The sequence below is a fragment of the Lipotes vexillifer genome, unplaced genomic scaffold, assembly GCF_000442215.2.
Source record: "Lipotes vexillifer unplaced genomic scaffold, Lipotes_vexillifer_v1.1 scaffold1112, whole genome shotgun sequence".
Taxonomy (NCBI): Eukaryota; Metazoa; Chordata; class Mammalia; order Artiodactyla; family Lipotidae; genus Lipotes; species Lipotes vexillifer.
In genome coordinates, this window is record NW_006789373.1 from 893,881 (window position 1) to 917,803 (window position 23,923).

A 23,923-nucleotide genomic window follows, 5' to 3' on the forward strand; every position below is an offset into this window, starting at 1 on the left:
AACCTACCTCAACATAATAAAGGCCATATACGACAAACTCACAGCCATCATCGTCCTCAATGGTGAAAAACTGAAACCATTTCCACTAAGATCAGGAACAAGACAAGGTTGCCCACTCTCACCACTCTTATTCAACATAGTTTTGGAAATCCTAGCCACAGCAATCAGAGAAGAAAAAGAAATAAAAGGAATCCAAATCGGAAAAGAAGAAGTAAAGCTGTCACTGTTTGCAGATGACATGATACTATACATAGAGAATCCTAAAGATGCTACCAGAAAACTACTAGAGCTAATCAATGAATTTGGTAAAGTAGCAGGATACAAAATTAATGCATAGAAACCTCTGGCATTCCTATACACTAATGATGAAAAATTTGAAAGAGAAATCAAGAAAACACTCCCATTTACCACTGCAACAAAAAGAGTAAAATATCTAGGAATAAACCTACCTAAGGAGACAAAAGACCTGTATGCAGAAAATTATAAGACACTGATGAAAGAAATTAAAGATGATACAAACAGATGGAAAGATATACCATGTTCTTCGATGGGAAGAATCAACATTGTGAAAAGGACTCTACTACCCAAAGCAATCTATAGATTCAATGCAATCCCTATCAAACTACCACTGGCATTTTTCACAGAACTAGAACAAAAAATTTCACAATTTGTATGGAAACACAAAAGACCCCGAATAGCCAAAGCAATCTTGAGAACAAAAAATGGAGCTGGAGGAATCAGGCTGCCTGACTTCAGACTATACTACAAAGCTACAGTAATCAAGACAGTATGGTACTGGCACAAAAACAGAAAGATAGATCAATGGAATAGGATAGAAAGCCCAGAGATAAACCCATGCACATATGGTCACCTTATCTTTGATAAAGGTGGCAGGAATATACAGTGGAGAAAGGACAGCCTCTTCAATAAGTGGTGCTGGGAAAATTGGACAGGTACATGTAAAAGTATGAGATTAGATCACTCCCTAACACCATACACAAAAATAAGCTCAAAATGGATTAAAGACCTAAATGTAAGGCCAGAAACTATCAAACTCTTAGAGGAAAACATAGGCAGAACACTCTATGACATAAATCACAGCAAGATCCTTCTTGACCCATCTCCTAGAGTAATGGAGATAAAAACAAAAATAAACAAATGGGACCTAATGAAACTTCAAAGCTTTTGCACAGCAAAGGAAACCATAAACAAGACCAAAAGACAGCCCTCAGAATGGGAGAAAATATTTGCAAATGAATCAACTGACAAAGGATTAATCTCTAAAATTTACAGGCAGCTCATGCAGCTCAATAACAAAAAAATAAACAACCCAATCCAAAAATGGGCAGAAGACCTAAATAGACATTTCTCCAAAGAAGATATACAGACTGCCAACAAACACATGAAAGAATGCTCAACATCATTAATCATTAGAGAAATGCAAATCAAAACTACAATGAGATATCATCTCACACCAGTCAGAATGGCCATCATCAAAAAATCTAGAAACAATAAATGCTGGAGAGGGTGTGGAGAAAAGGGAACACTCTTGCACTGCTGGTGGGAATGTGAATTGGTTCAGCCACTATGGAGAACAGTATGGAGGTTCCTTAAAAAACTACAAATAGAACTACCATATGACCCAGCAATCCCACTACTAGGTATATACCCTGAGGAAACCAGAATTCAGAAAGAGTCATGTACCAAAATGTTAATTAATTTAAAAAAAAAAGATGTGGCACATATATACAATGGAATATTACTCAGCCATAAAAAGAAACGAAATTAAGTTATTTGTAGTGGGGTGGATGGACCTACAGTCTATCATACAGAGTAAAGTAAGTCAGAAAGAGAAAAACAAATACCGTATGCTAACACATATATATGGAATCTAAAAAAAAAAAAAGGTCATGAAGAACCTAGGGGCAAGATGGGAATAAAGACACAGACCTACTAGAGAATGGACTTGAGGATATGGGGAGGAGGAAGGGTAAGCTGTGACAAAGTGAGAGAGTGGCATGGACATATATACACTACCAAATGTAAAATAGATCGCTAGTGGGAAGCAGCCGCATAGCACAGGGAGATCAGCTTGGTGCTCTGTGACCACCTAGAGGGGTGGGATAGGGAGGGTGGGAGGGAGGGAGATGCAAGAGGGAAGAGATATGGAAACATATGTATATATATAACTGGTTCACTTTGTTATAAAGCAGAAACAAACACACCATTGTAAAGAAATTATACTCCAATGAAGATGTTTAATAAATAAATAAATAAATAAAAATAAAGCTGGGGTTTCCTTGAGGGTATTTGCTGGTTATTGAATGGAGAGGAATCACTTTTCATGGCTATTTGGTTAAAAGAGAAAGATCTTGGGGGGAACTGGGATCCCTGCATGGTCCTGAAGGGACCTTTTCACCTTTAGTGAAAAGGGCGACTGAAAAAATCCACCTGAGGGAAATCTATCTGTCTCAGCCTAGGCAATAAGTGGGGAAAGATGTTTTCCCTGAAAATATGTCATCTTGGGCCTGATTTCTACATCTTTGGGATTCAAATATAGACCCTGCATCTTCCAGAAAATCCAAAGCCAGAAAGCAGTCATGCGGTGCTGGCATACCAGGATGCCTGGCTGAAACAACTCAGCAGAAATAAAAGCAGACACTATCTGAAGAGCTACAGCCTGTGTCCAAGGCTCACAGAATTTTTACCAATAAAACCTCCAGAATCATGAAATAATGAAATAAGGTGTGAGGTTTGGCAGAAATAAAAAACAGCAGAATTAGGCTCTGAAGAATGTCAGATAATGACTTATTGAATAAAAGTATGAATTAATTATTGCAATATGAAAAACCAAATAAGGCCTTACAGATGACTAATCACAGTTCCAGAAGACAGAAGGAAAGAAAATGGAAGACAGATAATACCAGAAAAGTTAACAGCTGAGAAATTTCCAGAATTAACAGTGAACAAATTCTGAGATTTAGAAAGCACAACAAATCCAAGTCAGGAGAGAAAAATAATCTCTATGGAGACACACAGTAGAGAAACTGAAGAACAACAAAGAGAAGAGTTTTTGCAGCCAGTGAAGGGAAGGAAAAAAGTTATCTACAAATGACTGTAGCCTTCTAGCACAGACTATGGAAAGTAAGATCCTAAAAACATTAACAGGAAATAACTGTCATCCTGGAATGTTATAACCCCCTAAACTGTCCTTTCATAATTTTTACAAATCAAGCTATTTTTGAACAAATAAAAACTGAGCTTACCACTAACAGACTCTCAGTGAAGGAATGCCTAGGATGTTCTTCAAGAAGCAGAAAACAGACATGCAAGGAAGGGTTGCAACTCAAAAACAGTGAACAAGAAACTAGTAAAATGTGGATAAACCTAAAATTTTAGAACTAAACTTACGAGATCAAAATAACGTCTCATCTAAAGTATGAAAAACAAGATGGAACTAAAATAATAAACAACTATACCTTGTAATTTGAGAGGGAGTAACTGGAGTTAGAGTTCTAAGGTCCTTTATAGGAGTTCTAAGGAGGAGGACAGAGTTATTAATTAATATTTAGATTCTACTAATGTAGGTATGCATGCTAAAAATTTAAGGTAATCATTAAAATATAGAAATGGAAGGTATGGAGGTAATCATTAAAATAGAAATAGAGGGTATAACTTTATGATGTAATTTTAAAACTCAATAAATCACACATACCTCCCAAAAAAGGTCAGGAAAGAATAAAAAAAGGATAAAGCAGAACAAACTGAAAACACAAAACAGGTTGGAATTAAATATCAAAATAATCACCATCAATATAATTGGACTAAATTTATCAGTTAAAAGAGATTGTTAAAATAGATTTTATTTTAAATCAAGGCTTATGCTATTTATGAGTAATACACCCAAAATACAAGGTCAGAAAAAAGTGAGAGGGGGGCTTCCCTGATGGCGCAGTGGTTGGGAGTCCGCCTGCCGATGCAGGGGACATGGGTTCATGCCCCAGTCCGGGAAGATCCCACATGCCGTGGAGTGGCTGGGCCCGTGAGCCATGGCCACTGGGCCTGCGCGTCCGGAGCCTGTGCTCCGCAAGAGCGGAGGCCACAACAGTGAGAGGCCCGCGGACCGCAAAAAAAAAAAAAAAAAAAAAAAAGTGAGAGGAAAAAAAAGGATGAAAAAACCTTTTATCAGGAAAATTCCAAGCCAAATAAAACTAGGGTAGCTGTTTTAACTATCAGACAAAATAGACTTTAAGGCAAAAATCACTGTTACAAAGATAGAAGGGTATAAAAAAAAGGATAAAATGTTATTTATTAAAAAATCAAAATTCTAAAATATGTGAGTCTGCTAATACACTCTCTCTCTCCCCCCCCCTCTCTCTCTCTCTATATATATATATATTTATAAAGCAAAAACTGATAGAATGAAAGAGATATGGAAAATTAAAAATCCCATTTACACGAGTATCAAAAATAATAGAATAATTAGGAATAAACTAAAGTGAAAGACTTGTATACTGACAACGTAAAATGTTGATGAAAGAAATTAAAGAAAACACAAATAAGTGGAAAGCCCATGTCCATGGATTGAAAGACTTAATATTGTTATTAAGACTTAATATTGTTATTAAGATATAATATTGTTATTAAGACTTAATATTGTTAAAATGTCCATACTACCCAAAGCAATTTACAAATTCAATGTAACCTCTATCAAAATTCCAATGACTTTTTATTTTACAGAAATAGAAAAAACAATCTTAAAATTCACATGGAAACACAAAGGACCCCAAAGAGCCAAAACAATCTTGAGAAAGAACAAAGCTGGAGGCCTCACATTTCCTAATTTTAAAATATATTACAAAGCTATTGTCATTTTAAAAATATGGTACTGGCATAAACATTTAGACGAATGGAACAGAATAAAGAACCCTGAAATAAACCTATGCATATATGGTCAACTGAACTTCAATAACGGTACCAAGACTACATAATGGGGAAAGGATAGACCTTCAACAAATGGTGTTGGGAAAACTGGAAAGCCACATGCAAAAGAATAAAACTTGACCCTTATCTTACACCATACACAAAAATCAACTCAAAATGGATTAAAGATTTAAATGTAGGACCTGAAACTGTAAAACCAATAGAAGAAAATAAGGAGGATAAGCTTTATGACATTGGTCTTGGCAATGATTTATTGGATATGACACCAAAAGCACAAACAAGACAACAAAAACAAAAAGATAAGTGGGACTATATCAAAAAATAAAAAAGCTTCTGCACAGCAAAGGAACAACTAGAGTGAAAAAGCAACCTAACAGAATGGGAGAAAATATTTGCAAATCATGTATCTAATAGGGAGTTAATATCCAAAATATGTAAGGAACTCGATTTAAAAAATGGGCAAAGGATTTGAATAGACATTTCTGCAAAAAAAACATACAAGTGGCTGATAGGTACGAGAAAAGATGCTCAACATTACTAATCATAAGAAAATGCAAATCAAAATGACAATGAGGTATCACTTAATACCTGTTAGGATGCCTATATTCAAAACACAGAAGATAATAAGTGTTGGTGAGGATATAGAAAAATTGGAACCTTTGTGCACAGTTCATGGAAATGTAAAATGGTGTGGTCACTGTGAAAAACAGTATGGAGGTTCCCCCAAAACACTAAAAATAGAACTACCATATGGTCCAGCAATCCTACTTCTGAGTATATACCTAAAAGAACTGAAATCAGGGTCTTGAAAAGATATTTGCACTCCTGTGTTCACTGCAGCGCTATTCACAATAACCAAAATGTGAAAAACAACCTAAATGTTCACTGAAGGATGAATGGATAAAGAAAATGTGATATATACACACAATGAAGTATTATTCATTCTTTAAAAAAAAGAAGGAAACCCTGCCATATGCTACAACATGGAAGAACCTTGAGGACATTATGCTAGGTGAAATAAGCCAGTCACTTAAGGACAAAGATTGCATGATACCAATTATATGAGATATATAAACTAGTCAAACATATAGAAGCAGAGAGTAGAATGGTGGTTGCCAGGGGCTATGGGGAAGGGGAAACAGGGAGTTGCTGTTCAATGGGTATAAAGTTTCAGTTATCTGTGATGGTTAAGTTCTAGAGTTCTGTTGTACAACAATGTGCCTAGAGCTAACAATACTATATTACACATTAAAATTTGTTAAGAAGGTAGATCTCATGTTAAGTGTTCTTACGCTAATTTTAAAAAGAGAGAAAGAAAGAAAGAGAGAGAGAGGGTTGGGGGGAGGAAGGAAGGAAGGAAGGAAGGAAGGAAGGGAAGAAGGAAGGAAAGAAGGAAGGGAGGAAGGAAGACAGAGGGGAAAAGGAAAAAAATAAAACAAAACAAAGAAAAAGATGAAAGAAATTCCATGGGAGATAAGTTTCAACTGGGTGCTCTGGAATCATGAGCATTATAGTGTCTCTGGGACTGTACAATCCTTTTTGACCAAAGGAACCTGAGACAGTGGACATGCATTGTGAGGCATCTCATCATTAGCACCTTTGGCCTCCAGATCTCAAATTATGAATGACTTTACTATACTGAAAAGAACAGTATGTGAATTTTCTTAGGAAATGAAAGAAAACTAATATCAAAAAGAAAATAAAAGAAATAAATACAAGGAGGTATTAACAAATCCACCATCACAGAGAGAAATTCTGCTTACCTCCCTCAGTAACTGAAAGATGAAGCAGACAAAAAAAAAGAGTGAGGAAACAATGCATATACTTAAATAAATAAATAAATGAATAAACTGAAAGTGTTATGAGGAATGAGATATTTGCAGTTTCAAAGTACTTCTCCACTAAATACTTACTAATCACAATGAGGAAAAAGTTAAGTATACTTAGAAAAACCTAGAAGACATCACTTAAACCAAGTGATCAGAGTGTACATAACCTATCATGGTACATATCAAAATTGTGCACTGCCTGTTAGAATTCAATGAGAAGAACACAGCATCATTGCTGTGATACTCCTACCAAAGACACAAAACCTGGTTCTAATCATGAAGAAACAGCAGACCAACTCAAAATTGAGGAACATTCTATAATATAACTGGCCTGAAATTTTCAAAAATGTAAAGATCATTAAAAAACCAAGGGAAGACTGAGGTATTGTTCCACACTGAAGGAGACTAAAAAGACAAGACAATTAAATGCAATGACAAAGATAACATGTGATTCTGAACTGCATCTCTTTGCTATAAAGACTGCTATAGTGAAAACTGCTAAAATTTAAATGGAGTCAGAAGATTAGATGGTAGTAACAATACCAATGTACATTTCCTGATTTTGATGATTTTAGTGTGGTTATGTAAGAGAACATCCCTCATTTGTTTGAAATATTCATTACAGTATTCAGGGGTTATGGAGCATCATGTTGCCAACTCATTCTCATGTTCACCAAAAAAGTTCTTTTGTACCTTCTTGCAACCCTACTATGAGATTGTTTTCAAAAATGCATCATAAAGACAAGATGTACTAAGCACTCATGGAACTGAAGATTGCAATGTTAAATATATGCTTCTATAGAAGAGAAAAATATGGAATATTCCTAACTTATTTTATGAATCTTGGAATCAAACAAAGATAATATAAGAATTAAAAATTAAATCTCACTTATTAACATAGAAATGAAGCTTCTAAACAAAATATCAGCAAACTGAATCTTGTAATACACAAGAAAAATAATCATTCCAGGAATCCAAGGACAGCTTAACATTAGAAAATACATTAATAATTTAAGTGCAAAAAAAATGACTAATTCAACAGATGCAGACAAAGTATTTAATAAACTCAAACAATATTTATGGGAAAATTCTTAGAAAAAAAGAAATAAATTTCCTTAACTTGATAAAAAGAGTATTTATTAAAACCAAACAGCAAGTATCATACTAATTGTAAAACCATTAGAAGCATTCCCTTAAAATCAAGAACACAGTAATGACCGGCTTTCACTGCCTCTATTCCAACACGTACTAGAGGTTCTATCAGTGCCATTAAGACAAGTAAAACAAATAAGAAGAGATCAGAGGACTTCCCTGGTGGTGCAATGGTTAAGAATCCACCTGCCATTGCAGGAGACATGGGTTTGATCCCTGGTCCGGGAAGATCCCAGACCCAGAGCAACTAAGCCTGTGTGCCACAACTACTGACCCTGCACTCTAGAGCCCGAGAGCCACAACTACCACAGCCTGTGCGCCCTAGAGCCCGCACGACGCAACTACTGAGCCCACCGTGCTGCAACTACTGAAGCCTGCGTGCCTATAGCCCGTGCTCCACAAGAGAGGCCACCACAATGAGAAGCCCGCACACCGCAACAAAGAGTAGCCCCCACTTGCCGCAACTAGAGAAAGCCCACGCGCAACAACATAGACCCAACACAGCCAAAAATAAATAAAATTTAAAAAAAAAGAGAGATCAGAAAGGAAGAAAAAAGTTGCTATTATTCACAAATGACATTATTATCTACATGGACAATCTAAGAATCTGTAATTAAATTATTAGAATTAAGAGAGGTATATAAGATTGGATATAATATCAATATACAAATTACTTTTCTACGCAGCAGCAGAAAACAAAAAGCAATTTTTTAAAAGTTGTTACTAAAAAAAACCAAAAAGGGCTTCCCTGGTGGCACAGTGGTTGAGAGTCCGCCTGCCAATACAGGGGACACGGGTTCGTGCCCTGGTCCGGGAAGATGCCACATGCTGCGGAGCGGCTAGGCCCGTGAGCCATGGCCGCTGAGCCTGCACATCCGGAGCCTGTGCTCTGCAACGGGAGAGGCCACAACAGTGAGAGGCCCACGTACCGCAAAAGAAAACAAAAAACAAAAAAAAATTAACAATAACAACTGTAAGAAGGAAAAGAGCAAGATAAAATTATTAGGGTATTGAGTTGCTAAGACTTACTAGACGGAAAGCTGTAAAAAATGATGCTGTGACACTGGTGCAGAAAGAGCCAAACAGACCAATGGAACAAATGAAAAAAAGCTAAAAACAAGCCAGCACATATGTGGATATCTGATATAAAAAAGATGGGGGGGGGTGCTTCCCTGGTGGCGCAGTGGTTGAGAGTCTGCCTGCCAATGCAAGGGACGCGGGTTGGTGCCCCGGTCCGGGAAGATCCCACATGCCGCGGAGAGGCTGGGCCCGTGAGCCATGGCCGCTGAGCCTGCGTGTCCGGAGCCTGTGCTCCGCAACGGGAGAGGCCACAACAGTGAGAGGCCCACGTACCGCAAAAAAAAAAAAAAAAAAAAAAAAAGAGATGGGATTGCTGATTAGTGGGAAAACAATGAAGAATATAATAAATAGTGTCGAGAATTACCTATCCATACGCAAAAAAGTAAAATTAGAGCCATACTTTAACCACACATAAAAATTAATTAAAGGCAGTTTAGCAATCTAACTGTTAAAAAGCAAAATTTCAACTTTTAAAAGAAAATACATCATTTTACCTCAAAGTGGGGAAGACACAAAAAGCATCTATCATAAAGGAAAGATGATAAATTCAACTACATTAAAATGTAAAATTTTGTTCATAAGGTCATCAGAAAAAGTGAAAAGATATTCCATTGCCTGGGTAAAAATATTTTACCCAGCAAATAACCAGCAATGCATATGTATCCAGAATATATAAAGAACTTCTACAGTCAATGAGGAAAAGACTAAAAGCCCAAAGTAAAGGCAAAAGATATGAACAGGCACTTCTTAGGAAAGAAAATCCAAGCAGCCAGGACACACCAAAAGATGTTTCACCTCAATTATAACCAAGAAAATGAAATAACAAGCCCCATCATTTTTATACCTATATATTCTTAGTATTTTAATGATTTATAAAGATATGGTACATTAAAGTAAGATAAGAATCATCATAGAACGCGTCCTCTTATTTTCACTAGTATATTTATGATCTTGTCTAGGTTTTATAAAAAGTTATCTGCAAAATCAGCACTATGTTTTCAAACACTATTCAAAATAAAGACAACATACAGAATTTATTTTTTCCCCATAGAGAATTTTGCCCTAAGATGTGGAAACAGATCTAGAGATTGAGAAGTTAATATAGCCCAACATTCTAACTGTACTACTGGATATACATTTTTTGAGCCTTGAATATTATACTAATTATACTATTTTCAGTGATGCCAGATGACATAATCATTAAAGTATTTTTAAGGTAACAGTTGCAAAACTTCTAAAATTATATCACTTAGTTCTTTTCTATGGTCCCTTGTTTGTGTCCTATTTCCAATACAGCTTCCAGTGCAACTGTATTAAAAAAAAAAAAATCGTACAAGTGCTGAGCTAAAGTACTATTTAATTTTGTTTCATTTAGTTTATTTACTATTTTAACTGCTGTACTCATAAGACTTGAAGAGTTGAAATCAGCTTAAAAGTTAAGCAAAATAACAGTACCTCACAATGCTGGCGAGAAGCTTGAATTTCACATTCATATTTGTTCTTTACAGATTCTAAGCAGAGCTCTCTATAGATTCCTGCAACCAAACACAATTACTCTGATTATGTTAGCAATAAGGAGTTTCAATATCACTTCCCTACAGGAATTCTGTCCTAACTATTTTATAAGATGAATCAAGAAGAAATTGGCAAGTGAGTCTAACTTTACCTTTAAAAACTAAAAATAAAAGGCTCAGTTAAAATATATATCAAAGAAGACTAGAAAACTAATAAGAGTTTAAGTGCTAGAAAAAAACTACACTGCAATTTTTAGTTGTTACCCATTTTTCTAAAGAATACTCCTAAATGTTTGATAGAGAATGGTTAAAATGAAAATAAAACTCTTCACCTATGAAAAACAATCTCTTGGGATTCATAAGGGAAACAGAGTCAATAAGCTCTGGTTTCTTAATCATATATACTCAAAGTAACAACTGGATACCATAACCATCAAAACCACTAGTTTTTAACTATTATTTATCTTCAGAGTCCAAAGCTTCCAAGAGGATTAAATGTAGAAACTAATTTAACAAAATTTATAAACTGATACGAGGTTTGAGTGCTCCTAACAGGGCTTTACCTAGAGAATGGATGCTCAAGTGAGTTTAACTTAGAGGTACCAAGACAACAGCATAAAATAGGCACCATGGTCATGCAAACATGCCATCACAAAAATGGCAAACAAAGAGGTCTAGATGTATATGCTTAACTCCATGCCATAGTTGCCCCTAGAAATGTAATTCTGTTTCTTGTATAGAAAAGGCAAGGGACAGATATCTGGAACTATGCCATCAGCAACACATTCGCACACACTACTTTTTGTACAGTCAAAAAGTAAAGGAGGCTGCCTAACAGAAAAGTGAATAATTGACTGAAGTAATATTTCCTAAACATCCACTAAGTCTCACCTAGTGCTTTTAGAATGTCCAGGAAAATTAAGGACATGTTTACTTTTAAGGGTGTGCTAAGCCAATATGCAAAGACAGCAGATTAAGCATCACATCATCTACATACTCAATACTAAGCACTCAAGAATAAAATTTGGTTTAAGGTGGATTTAGTACAAAGAGAACCTATTATCAACAATGCCTTAGGTATTATATAACAGGTACATGAGGATCAATTAGTGTCCCTCAAAAAGAAAACAATCGGCATCTCCATTAATTAAATTTCAGTTTTTTGTTTGACTATGAAAAATCATTAAGTGACCTTCAAACAGATATATCCCTTGTTATGCATGGTAGGACACAATTCTGAGGCCAGATCCCAGTTACAAACAGAAGACTGAAATTTAACCACACAAATACAGTACATCTTCATTTATTCACAGCCACAAATGAGTCATCAAACTTATCAAAATAAAAACTCATGTCTAAACTGTAGGTTTGAAGGCAAATTCTCTGTTCTTTACTAACCTGATCAAACATTTTAAAAATGTTTTTACAAATAAAAAATCCTTATCACTCTTACAGATGAAAAATACTGAGGACTTAAATTGAACCTTAATAGGAAATTAAACTGCGATAGTAACAGTATCTCTTAATGAAAGTATCATGGTTTCTAATTGTTTCACATGTGGAAGTACCCTCTCAACAACACTGTGAGCAATTGGAGGGCTTTTTTTCTTTTTTCAAGCCCCTACAGTAGCAGAGAAAAGCATGAGGCATTTAATAAATAACTGTGGGCTGACTGACAGTGAAATACTCTGGTCAACGTAAATACAGTTGTACTTCCATTAACAACAACCGCTCACTTGATAAACACCTTTTAAGTCTATTGAAGAGTTCATATTCTACTATATGGAAAAGATGTTTCACTTTCCTACCTGCTACCTTTGTACGAATTTGCATATTTTCTTGTAAAGTTGCCAGTGGTTCCAAATATTCTGGTGCTTTTCCAGCTATGACTTCTTGTAGTTTTGCATCCACCTGACTTAATCGTTCTTTATAAAGTCTTAACAAAGCAAAAATTAAGATATTAATTTTAAAAGCCCAACAAAGGCTAACAATTTACCATTTCTATACATTCTCTTCTTAATATCATTCATATTCTAATAACCTACCAAATGTATTTTTGCCTTGCTCTCAAGTGAAGAGAAGAATGCAGTTACATTATTTGACTTTATGCACATAATCACAAAGAAATGTCTTTCTATTTTTTAGATATATCACTCTTTAATAGTTAACTTACAATACAAAAAACACAACTGAAATAACCACTTTTGGTCACTCTAGATGTTTTTGTTTTAACTGCAGAATAAATCAATTCTAAGAGAAAAGGTCAAATAAACACTGAATTAAAAAAAAAATCATTTTGAATAATTTAGATACAGGCATTACTAGCTGTCAAAAATAAATAATTCCCTGTCTCCTCTCCAAGTTTCCTGAAAAGCAGTCAGTATTACAATATTCAGACTACTTGATTTTTAAAAGAACAAAGAGGAAGTAGAGGGATGAAGGTAAAACCAATGGCTAGAGAACTTGTGATCTGGCATATACTCAGCTCTTCTAGACTGCAAATGAAGAAGCTATAACAATATGAGTTGCTCAATAGATGGGGAAGTGAAAAGTGGGGCAAGGAATCCCTGTTGCTCTATTTATGAGTCCACATACAAATACTCCTAATTTACCAGCTGTCATCCCAATATCTTTAGCTTGATTATCAAAGACAGTATGTGAGACAACTCAATGTTTATTTTTAGCAATAATCCTGCAGGACAGAACTAACTCTTTTTTAACAGGAAAATGTTTAAATTGCCATTCTTTATGAAAGGCACTTCTAACCCTGGTTTTGTGGCATTTCAAGGGCATCCTAAAATTTCAAAGCAGACAAACAATTTAAGATCATTTTGCAAAATTTTTTTGCCATTTATTACTTCATCATAGGTGAAGAATATGTCATATACATCACAAGGATGGCATCTAGTAACTTCCAAAAGAAACCACTGCTTATAATTGTAGGTGTTCGTATAAATAGCAGTTGGCTACTGAAAACATGATGATACCTGGCTTTCATATAAAATTCCACTCTTTCCTCTTGAAAATATAAACCAATACAATTAAGCAATTAAGGCTAATAATAATTGTCTACTATTGGTCATTATAATTAGCATAGAGATTTATACAATGATTCTAAAGGAATAAAGCAAATTTGAGTGTTAATAACTATTCTTTTTTTTAAACAAAAAGGGAAAAATTATCTGAATTAACTGCCAAAATAATACATTATCACATCTGGGTTAAATTTTTCTAAAACGCAACATACAATGTGTAAAGTCAGAAAAGTACAACATGATACTTATAGTTTTTGAAGTTATAAATACAACTTTAGGCAAAATGCTAAAAATCTGATAAAAAAGATGACTGTCCCTGAAAAACATCAAACTCATACAAAATATTGATAAGGTATCCTGAATAGGTGAACATCTTGAATGAAGAGGATATGTGAATGAACATTATTCAATTAGCTCACTTTTAAAAGAATAGACTCCTCAAAATCAGTATAATTTCTACAGCCTTGGAATCCAAGTATAAACTCATCAAAGGCAAGGATCATGAGTCCCTCAGCAGCAACCACAATACTATTCGCAGAATAGAAGCTCAATTAATGTCTGTTGGGTGTTGAACACTGAAATGAATGGAAACTTGGATGGCACAAGTTCCTCTATCTTTTTAAGGAGGTGGAAGAACTCACCTTCCACCACTTTACAAACTGCAAATAGTGGATTTTCTGCCTTAGGAATGGAGTGTTACTGTGCCCTGTAGTAGCAGAACAGGCAAAGCAGGATATTTATTACTATTATTATTATATTTCCCACCTCTGCCAAAGAGGATTTGAGACAGCTTACAGAGATACACAGTATGACAAAATAAAAATAAAAAACAAAGCAATGGGGCAAGACAAAAAAATAATTATAAACCTGGTGCCAAGATTTTTCTTTTCTAAAACATATTTCTAGATTCCAATTCCTTGAGAAAGAATCCTATTAAATAGTGGTAATGGGTCTACTTTTAACACTTTCAGAAATGAATAAAGCTGGTAAGGGGAACTGGCTGGTGGTCATAGTGAGCCATGAGAAAGTAATAATCAAGACAATTGCCTGCCCCAAGGTGAACAAGATTAGACCAAATGACTCACTAGATGCAAAGTTCTCCTACGTAATATATTATACTAGAGCTTTACAGCAATTTTCATTTCTTGGATAACCATAAAAGGCACTTTAGAAGCTCAATAGGTATATCTTAAATAATTGTTTAAGAATTATTCATTCACGGATTACTTGTGCTAAAATACAAAAATACAAATTTGCTTCCTCTTTTCCAGAATGATCCCAAATGAACTGAATGAACTCTCCATGTTGCCCAAATAATGGATTCCTGGGGATCCAAACTACTTTTAATTTCAAATTAATAATGCAAATCTTTAGAATAAGAAAATATCATGTTTTTTAAAGCCACAATTTTAAACTTTGGATTATTTTGGATTGCTTATATTAATTTGTTGCACTAGCATGGAACATTATCTATATATTCATCTCTAATACCAATGAAAGTTAAGACCAGAAATGGCATAAATCCAGCAGGATTCATATGGTAACCAAATCTGTCTTATTTTAGTCTGGCAATTTCAGATATTAAATGGGCTTTCATCTCTTCTTTGGGCCTCTCCAGGGAAGAAGTAGGAGAAAAGGAATAAGCAGCAAAATCATGAAGGATTCATAAACTGAAGAGCCAGCTTCTGAATAAGTTAAGGTGTCTTTCTCTCTTTCATTTACAATTTCTAAAATGTAGCTTGCCCCATAACCTTGCCAGCAAGTTCCAAACTGAAAGCTCACCTTTAAGATTTTTTTTAATCTGCATCTGCATCTATTCTGTTCTCTCAGATCACTGGGGTCCATTCTTGCGTTACCAACTTTACGTAAGAGTTCTGGCATTATAAGCAGGGGGAAAAAATAGTATCTAATAAACACGCACTACATGCCAGACAAATGGCTGAGAATTTTACATACTGCTCATTCAATCTTTACAGTAGATAATAAAGAATCTCTTATTATACCTTTGAAATCTGTCCAAGAAGCCTGGATTCAGAGCCTATGCTCTTTCTATTCCACTACAGTTCCTCCAAAGTAATGTGCCTTAGTGGAAGGGACACCATAGCACTTTCTGCACTAGGAGGCAGAACGCCTGGCTTAATTTATCACTTTCTGAAGAACTATGAACAAATCACTTAACCTCTCTGAGCATCAATCTTCTCACGGGTAAATTAGAGATAAGACTATCTATCTCCCAACCTTACAGAGAAGCAAACTAAATAATGCATGTGAAAACACATAATGTATATATTACCCAATGTTAAGATATAAGCAAAAATCACTATGCCATCTTTGGGAAATATCTCTCTTATTCTCACAATTTTAAAATGCTATCATTATCCAATTATTTAACAAAGGAATAAATGAAGCAGATTAGAATCAAGGGTGCAACAACCCAGGAAAACATTTTCTTTACCAACCCCACATAAAAATCTTATTATATCCCCCCAGAAAACAGCCTCAAAACCCTTGATTAGTTAATGAGGTCTTCAGCAGGCAAACAATAGTCGAAGCCTTTTTCAGATCAGTCGGTCCCATAAAATACGAAAAGGAAAATAGTTTAGAGTGAATATAATTTCTCTCATGCTACTGTACACGTGACAAGGTTAAGATTCGGTGACAATGACCTTCTGAAGTCACTACTTACTGATCCTTGAGATCGGTAAACTGTTTTTCAAGATTGGACATTTCATCTAAACATTCCATTCTTCTTCTTTCACAGTCTTCATCATCCATTTCTGTTAGTAAAAGACAAATATCAAAGATAAAATTAATTTTATGTTCCAAATATATCTGAATGTTAATTCAAATGGTAAAAAAAAAAGAAAAAAACTGAAATATGAAGTTAGATATGCAAGGTCTACATTCAGCCTTAAAATACATATTTACCAAAAATAATTTCCACTATAGATTTTAACCTAAAATACAGATGAATTAAAACTATAACAGTCTCTAGACCTTCTTATTTTTATTCATTTTTAAATCATTTTAAAGGGCCGACATTAAACTGTGACTATGAAGTAATTAACCCACTTTTGGTCTGTTTTCCACCAAATCACGAGAACTTAAGCACCAAGATGATTATGTCCTTTAAGGTTAATATTGCTCAAAAACACTTATGGAATTCTTCTTTCAGCACTGCTCACAAAGATGACTTGCCATTCAAATAAAAAAGAAGACTAATCTCATTATGTTTACCACAGAATATCTTGGTCTCCTACTCTCATATTCCCATTGATCCCTCTCCCCAAATTACTGTCAGTCAGTGCAAAAGAGGAAAATGAGGAGAAAACAAGCAAACTTTTCAAGGAAAGCAACTGTTAGTTACCAGCTCTGTCCTATATTTCATATCTTCTATTTTTACATCACGTACAGTTGACAATATCAGAATAACTAAAGCTCAAAATGATGTGCGTATTGATCATCATCAAATAAAGGTCAAACTATGAGAAAGAGTTATTTAAGTTCAGTTATCTTCGAATAGTGAGGAAGTATACAATTTTTTTTAAACTTTTCTGAAACAGATTAAAATTACTTCTGGTTCCTAATAGCTTATTCCTTGGCTATTTAAAACGTGGTCCCTCAAGATGACTCACTCCCCAATATCTCTGGATAGTTTTTCTGTAGCCTTAGGACCGGCCCAGTACCAAGGCTGGAGAAGAATAAAACTGTGGAAGTTTAACATGCAAGACATGTGGTCGAAAAGAAATGCTTTCACAACATGCAAAACTGCAAAATTTATTTAAATAATTTCTTTGCACTTAAAAAAACTGACTTGTAGTTCAAATTATTATTACATTTTCACAAATTAAGTTGTTTATTATTTTCTGGGGTAGAATAAAAACAGTGAAAAATCACAAGGGTGAACATAAAAATTAGAGAGGCAGAATTTTAGTAAACAGACATCATATTGCAAGATCCTAGCTCCCATAAAAATTAAAATTACAAAAAAAAACAAAGAACACTTGAAGATAAAATGTTTTACAGATCTAGGAAATGTATTCACATATAGTATAGACGTTCTTTCTCTGTATTCCTCACTTTTGAAATCTCACCTATTTTCATGACTAGGAAGACGACTTCCAAATCATGCTTCCCATACCAGGCAGGTCCCAACGCCACATTTCCACCTGTCAGTTGGGCACTCTGACTTACATATACCAACAGGACCTCAAAAACAACATGTCTGTAATACTCTATATTCCACCTTCACCTCAAATCTTTTACTTTACTATTTCTGTTCATGCTACCACCATTCTCCTTGTATCTGGGTTTTTCTTCTTACCTTGACTCTTAAACTTGCAGTCATCAATCCCACTTTCTGCTTTTTTTGAAATCTTTCACATCTATATCTTTTCCTTTTCTAGCTCAAATCCTTCTCCCAACCAAACTGGTTTTCTCACTTTTTTGAATAAGCCTGAAGATCTGGCCTTTGCACTTTTTCTTATATTCCTCCTTCTATAGCAGGGGTCCCCAACCCCCGGGCCATGGACTGGTACCACATTAGGAACCGGTCCCCACAGCAGGAGGTGAGCAGCAGGCGAGCAAGCAGAACTTCATCTGTATTTATAGCTGCTCCCCATCGCTCGCATTACCACCTCCTGTCAGATCAGCAGCGGCATTAGATTCTCATAGGACCACAAACCCTACTGTGAACTGCACATGCAAGGGATCTAGGTTGCCCACTCCTTATGAGAATCTGATGCCTGATGATCTGAGGTGGAGCTGAGGCAGTGATGCTAGCACTGGGGAGCGGGTGCAAATACAGATTATCATTAGCAGATAAGTTTGCACAGAGACCATAATAAATCAATTGCTTGCAGACTCATATCAAAACCCTGTCAGTGGGACTTCCCTGGTGGCACAGTGGTTAAGAACCCACCTGCCAATGCAGGGGACATGGGTTCTATCCCTGGTCCAGGAAGATCCCACATGCTGCAGAGCAACTAAGCCCATGTACCACAACTAATGAGCCTGCACACCACAGCTACTGAGCCCACACACCACAACTACTGAAGCCCGCATGCTCTAGGTCCCACATGCCACAACTACTGAGCCCAAGTGCTGCAACTATTGAAGCCCACACGCCTGGAGCCCGTGCTCAGCAACAAGAGAAGCCACTGCAATGAGAAGCCCGTGCACTGCAATAAAGAATAGACCCCACTTGCCGCAACTAGAGAAAGCCTGCGTGCAGCAACGAAGACCCAACACAGCCAAAAAATAAGTAAAATTTTAAATTATTTTTTAAAAAACCCTATCAGTGAGTGGCAAGTGACAATTAAGCTGCATCTGATGGCAGGCTTTATGGAGGCAAGTGAGTTGATGTACTTCAATTGTACAGCTGCATCTTGTGGCAGGCTTTAAGTCAGAATCCAACATTTATTTTAGTCCGCGCATGGCCCACCCATTATTTTATTTAACACTTCCGTCCGTGCCTCTTTCCCGCACTGTGCACTTGTCTCAGTCACAGTTTTGGTAAGCCCACAAGCTAACCCTAGCCAAAATGAGTAAAAAACAAATATCGCTGAAGAGCTTCTTTGAAAATGGGGAAAGACCCAATGATGAGACAGCAGAAGACTCTAAGACTACCAACAAAAAGAAAGCTGGGTTTAAAAGAAAATACCAAGAGTCCAACTTAAATTACAGGTTCGTTGCAACAGGTGATTTACATTTTCCAAGCCCACTTTGTATAACATGCGGCGACCGGCTATCCAACGGAGCCATGAAACCTTCCAAACTGCTTCACCACAAGGAGACCAAGCGCCCTGCATTAAAAGACAAGGCTTTGGAGCTTTTCAAAAGAAAATAACGTGAACACGAAGAACAGAAGCAATTACTGAAGGCCACCACTTCACCTAATGTGCCTGCACTGAGAGCATCATTCTTAGTGGCTAAACGTATTGCTAAAACTAAGAGGCCTTTTACTATTGGTGAAGAGTTGATCCTGCCTGCTGCTAAGGACGTTTGTCGTGAACTTTTAGGAGAGAATGCAGTTCAAAAGGTGGCACGTGTTCCTCTTCCGGCTAGCACGGTAACTAGATGAATTGATGAAACAGCACAGGATATCAAGGCACAATTGTTAGAGAAGATTAATGAGTCACCGTGGTACACAATCCAGGTTGATGAATCTACCAATATTAACAACAAGGCAACAATGCTTGTTTTGGTGCGATATATTTTTCAGGAGGATGTGCATGAGGATATGTTATGTGCACTTTTGTTGCCAACCAACACCACAGCTGCAGAACTATTCAAGTCTTTGAATGATAACAGGAAAACTGAATTGGTCATTTTGTGTCAGTATATGCATAGATGGAGCGGCTGCCATGACTGGACGGCTTTCTGGTTTCACTACTCAGGTCAAAGAGGTTGCTTTTGAATGTGAGTCTACGCACTGTGTCATCCATAGAGAAATGCTGGCTAGCCAAAAAATGTCACCTGAACTTAACATTTTTCAGGATATGATTAAAATTATCAACCACATTAAAGTACATGTCCTTAACTCATGTCTGTTCACACAGCTCTGTGAGGAGATGGACACACATCTTCTCTTATACACAGAAGTGAGATGGCTTTCTAAAGGTAGATCACTGGCCAGAGTTTTTGAGTTATGAGAGCCTCTCCAGAGATTTCTTTTAGGAAAATATTCACCAATGGCAGCACATTTCAGTGACACAGAATGTGTCACAAAACTTACTTGTGTGACACATTCAACCTGCTCAACGAACTCAACCTGTCACGTCAGGGGAGAACGACAACTGTGGTCAAGTCGGCAGATAAAGTGGCTGCATTCAGAGCCAAACTGGAATTATGGGGGCGACGAGTGAACAATGGGATTTCTGACATGTTTCAAACATTGGCAGAGATTTTGAAAGAGACTGAACCAGGGCCTTCTTTCTCCCAGCTGGTGCACGATCACCTATCTCAGCTTTCTAAAGAGTTGAACATTACTTCCCAACCACAAAAGGCCCCAAACCTGGGAAGAAATGGATCCGCGACCCATTTGTGAATAAGCCAGGTGAAATCGACTTTGTCAATGGTAGAAGAGGATCAACTGCTTGAGATCACAAATGACGGTGGCATTAAAAGTATGTTTGAGACAACTTCAAATCTCCATACGTTCTGGATTAAAGTCAAGGCGGAATATCCTGAAACTGTCACAAAAGCACTGAAAAGCCTGCTTCCATTTCCAACTCTTATCTTCATGAAGCAGGGTTTTCTGCAGTGATAGCAGCCAAAACGAGATCACGGAGTAGACTGGACATAAGCAACACACTACAGGTGTCACTGTCTCCCATCACTCCCAGATGGGACTATATAGTTGCAGGAAAACAAGCTCAGGGCTCCCACTGATTCTGCATTATGGTGAGTTGTATAATTATTTCATTATATATTACAATGTAATAATAATAGAAATAAAGTGCACAATAAATGTAATGGGCTTGAATCATCCCTAAACCATCCCCCCCTCCCCAGTCCGTGGAAAAATTATCTTCCACGGGGCTTCCCTGGTGGCGCAGTGGTTGCGAGTCCGCCTGCCGATGCGGGGGACGCGGGTTTGTGCCCCGGTCCGGGAGGATCCCGCATGCCGCGGAGCGGCTGGGCCCGTGGGCCGTGGCCGCTGGGCCTGCGCGTCCGGAGCCTGTGCTCCGCGGCAGGAGAGGCCGCAGCGGTGAGAGGCCCGCGTGCCACAAAAAAAAAAAAAAAACTAAACCCAAGATGGATTGGAAACAAGCAAACCACAACGCTATAAAAGACCAGAAGAGGATATAGGAAAAAAAAAAAAAAAAATTATCTTCCACGAAACCAGTCCCTGGTTCCAAAAAGGTTGGGGACCACTGTTCTACAGAAACACCTGAACATTACCAACTCCAATCCAAGTTCCACCCATTCTTCGAGGTAATTTAGGTAACCTCACCTTCTTCATCTAGCCTTTGCTGACCACCCTATACTGAAAAGATTTCCTCTGCCTCAATTCCTACAGTATTGTTTATAGCTAAGCATTTGTTTGGCAATTTAATCAAGTGGTGATCTATGACAGCTCTTTAATTGCAGTCAGATTATAACTATTTATAGCTCACAATGAGTAGAACCCAGTACTGCACTGCAGGAAGTCACTCAGAAATACTTATTTTGGGGTGGTTGATTTAATGACTGAAATTACATACTTCCATGGAGGTTTCCTTTGAAAGGGAAACCTGAAAAGAGGGTGTCAGGGTGCTGACAGACTGTCAGCAACCTGTCACCAATCCTTGCTTCACATGGCCAAAATCAGGACAAGACAAAGAAATAAGTCTCATCTTCATCATATGGAGAGAAGGAAAAGAATCCAGGTAATCACAAATTCCATTTTTTTTAAAATAACCATTACAAAAAGTTTGCAAAAATTCACTTGTGGTGTTAACCTGCCCTCCTCTACCCCACCCCACCTCCCCTCCGAAAAAACAAAAAACAAAACTAAAATAGCCCAAAGTTAGAAAAGATTGCAGGAAAGAAAAGATTTGGAGAATTTCAAAGTTGCCAAAAATCAGCCAATTTATAAGCATATGAAGATCCCCAATCACCACTGATGTCAGGCTCTTCTTAGTCTTGACAAGTGCAGAGAGATGCTCTAAACGGTCCAGCTCCCACGTCAGCCCCTCGAAAGAGCACTAATATCAAGTGCTGACACGCTGACTTGGAAGCTGAGATTAAAAAATTCTAAGCCAGCCAAGAGCCAATACAAATCTACCCTCGGCTCCGACAACCCACCCACGTTGACAAGTAAGGGTTGCAAAGGTGCAAAATAAGAAGTCGGTGGTCTGAGGAGAGGAGGCATTTGCAGGGTCTCCCAGACAAGATGCAGCACATTCCTCCCTCCGGATAGCCCCGGGCACTACCCAGAGGTCCCAAGGGCGGGGCGGACCGCGAGCAGGACCGCGCAGCGTACGGGAGCTGGGCGAGTCCAGGCCCGGGCCCTGCCCCGCCCCGCCAACCGGGACCCGCCAGGAGCAGGGCAGCACCCAGCGAACAGTCCGGGTGCCACGGAGAGCTGGGAGCCAGTCTCCGCCCCTTCCCTCTCTCCCCTCCCCGTTCTCCCAGCAGGACGCAGCTGCCCGGCGTGCGGAGAGCGGCCTGTCGCTAGCCTGGCGCAAGGACTCGGGGTCCCAGCCCGCTGGGTCGCGTACCTGAGCTATCTCCATCCTCGGAGACCGACGAGCTCTCGGTGTCCTCGTCCTCGGAGCTGCTCCCCTCGTTTTCGGCGTAGTCCACCTCCATCTCATCGTGATGGTTCGTCTCCTTCTTATCCCCTCGGGAATGGACTGGCATTTTCCAGCCGCGCCGTCGCTTCCCACTCGCGGCGCCCAGCCCGGCCACCGCCGCTTCAGAGAAGGGCGCGCCGAACGCCCCGACCCACCCAGCGGCCGAGCTTTTTCTGAACCCCCTCGGCTCCTCCCCGCCCCCGCCGGAGCCTCACAACCTAACCCACAGGCTTTGCGCTGGGAGCTCTGCCATTGGTGGAGGCAGTCCTCCGAGCCTGGAGCTTGTCCTGCTCGGGTCCGGTTGGTTGCCGGTAATTACGGCGCGGCCTCGCGGTATGTGTCGGGAGTTGTAGTCCTTACTGCTCAGACCTGCAGGGGCCGCCAGCTTCCAAGCTTCAACAGTCCCGATCACTTCTCCCCTCTGGACTTCAAGTCCCACAAGGCACGAAAGCTGCCAGAGTCGATCACAGTTTATAAACTAAACAGAAACAGATTGTGAGAATTTGGTCTGTATTTATTCTTTTCCCGCCAAGTGATTGAGCTCCCAGGCCATCCAAGATGTTTCTGTCAGACGAAAAGGTCTTTTGCCTGAGGTTTTTTCCTCCTCTTTGAGGATACGGGAACTGGAGAAATGTCTCTTTACCTAAGCACTTTTATTTACTACTAATAAACTATTATTTAATTAATTTCTGCAGGCAACTTGCACTTTCTATGTTGCACAAAGGTCTTTAAATTGTTCTTGAAACTTTTGCAATCCATAATATGGAAGGAAAAGAAGTTTTATCTTGGCACTTTTCTCTAGTATGTTTTGCATTATTTTTTACCATTTGCAGCCTGAAAATGCTACCTATCTTAACTTCAGTTTTCAAAGAAATATACATATTTGACTTAATGAAATGTTATATTTTATCAATGGTAGGGATGATAGACAAGGAAAACTCATTAAATATAATCATAATAACATACTAATTGACCACTTTTGCTCTATATCAGGTACCCTGGTAAGTTCTTTAAATGAGTTATATTGAGTTACATTCTCAATTTAATAGCCCTGAGGTAGTTGCTATTATTATACCCATTTTACAGAT

General features: G+C 37.8%; 1 protein-coding gene across 2 annotated transcripts in view; it reads right to left on the minus strand.

Moving 5' to 3' along the window:
* BRMS1L (BRMS1 like transcriptional repressor) overlaps positions 1-23,025 on the minus strand; it is a 39,779-nt gene extending 16,754 nt beyond the window's left edge. The window contains exons 1-5 of one of the 2 annotated variants that reach the window (XM_007462597.1): positions 22,761-22,978; positions 16,922-17,036; positions 16,241-16,331; positions 12,328-12,455; positions 10,461-10,540 (exon numbers count right to left, since the gene is read on the minus strand). In XM_007462597.1, the coding sequence (XP_007462659.1) occupies positions 10,461-10,540; positions 12,328-12,455; positions 16,241-16,329 (297 nt within the window). In that variant the 5' untranslated portion in view covers positions 16,330-16,331; positions 16,922-17,036; positions 22,761-22,978. Of the gene's footprint in view, positions 1-10,460; positions 10,541-12,327; positions 12,456-16,240; positions 16,332-16,921; positions 17,037-22,760 lie in introns of both variants that reach the window. The other variant, XM_007462596.1, reaches the window with a different exon arrangement.
* Between the last annotated feature and the right edge of the window lie 898 nt (positions 23,026-23,923).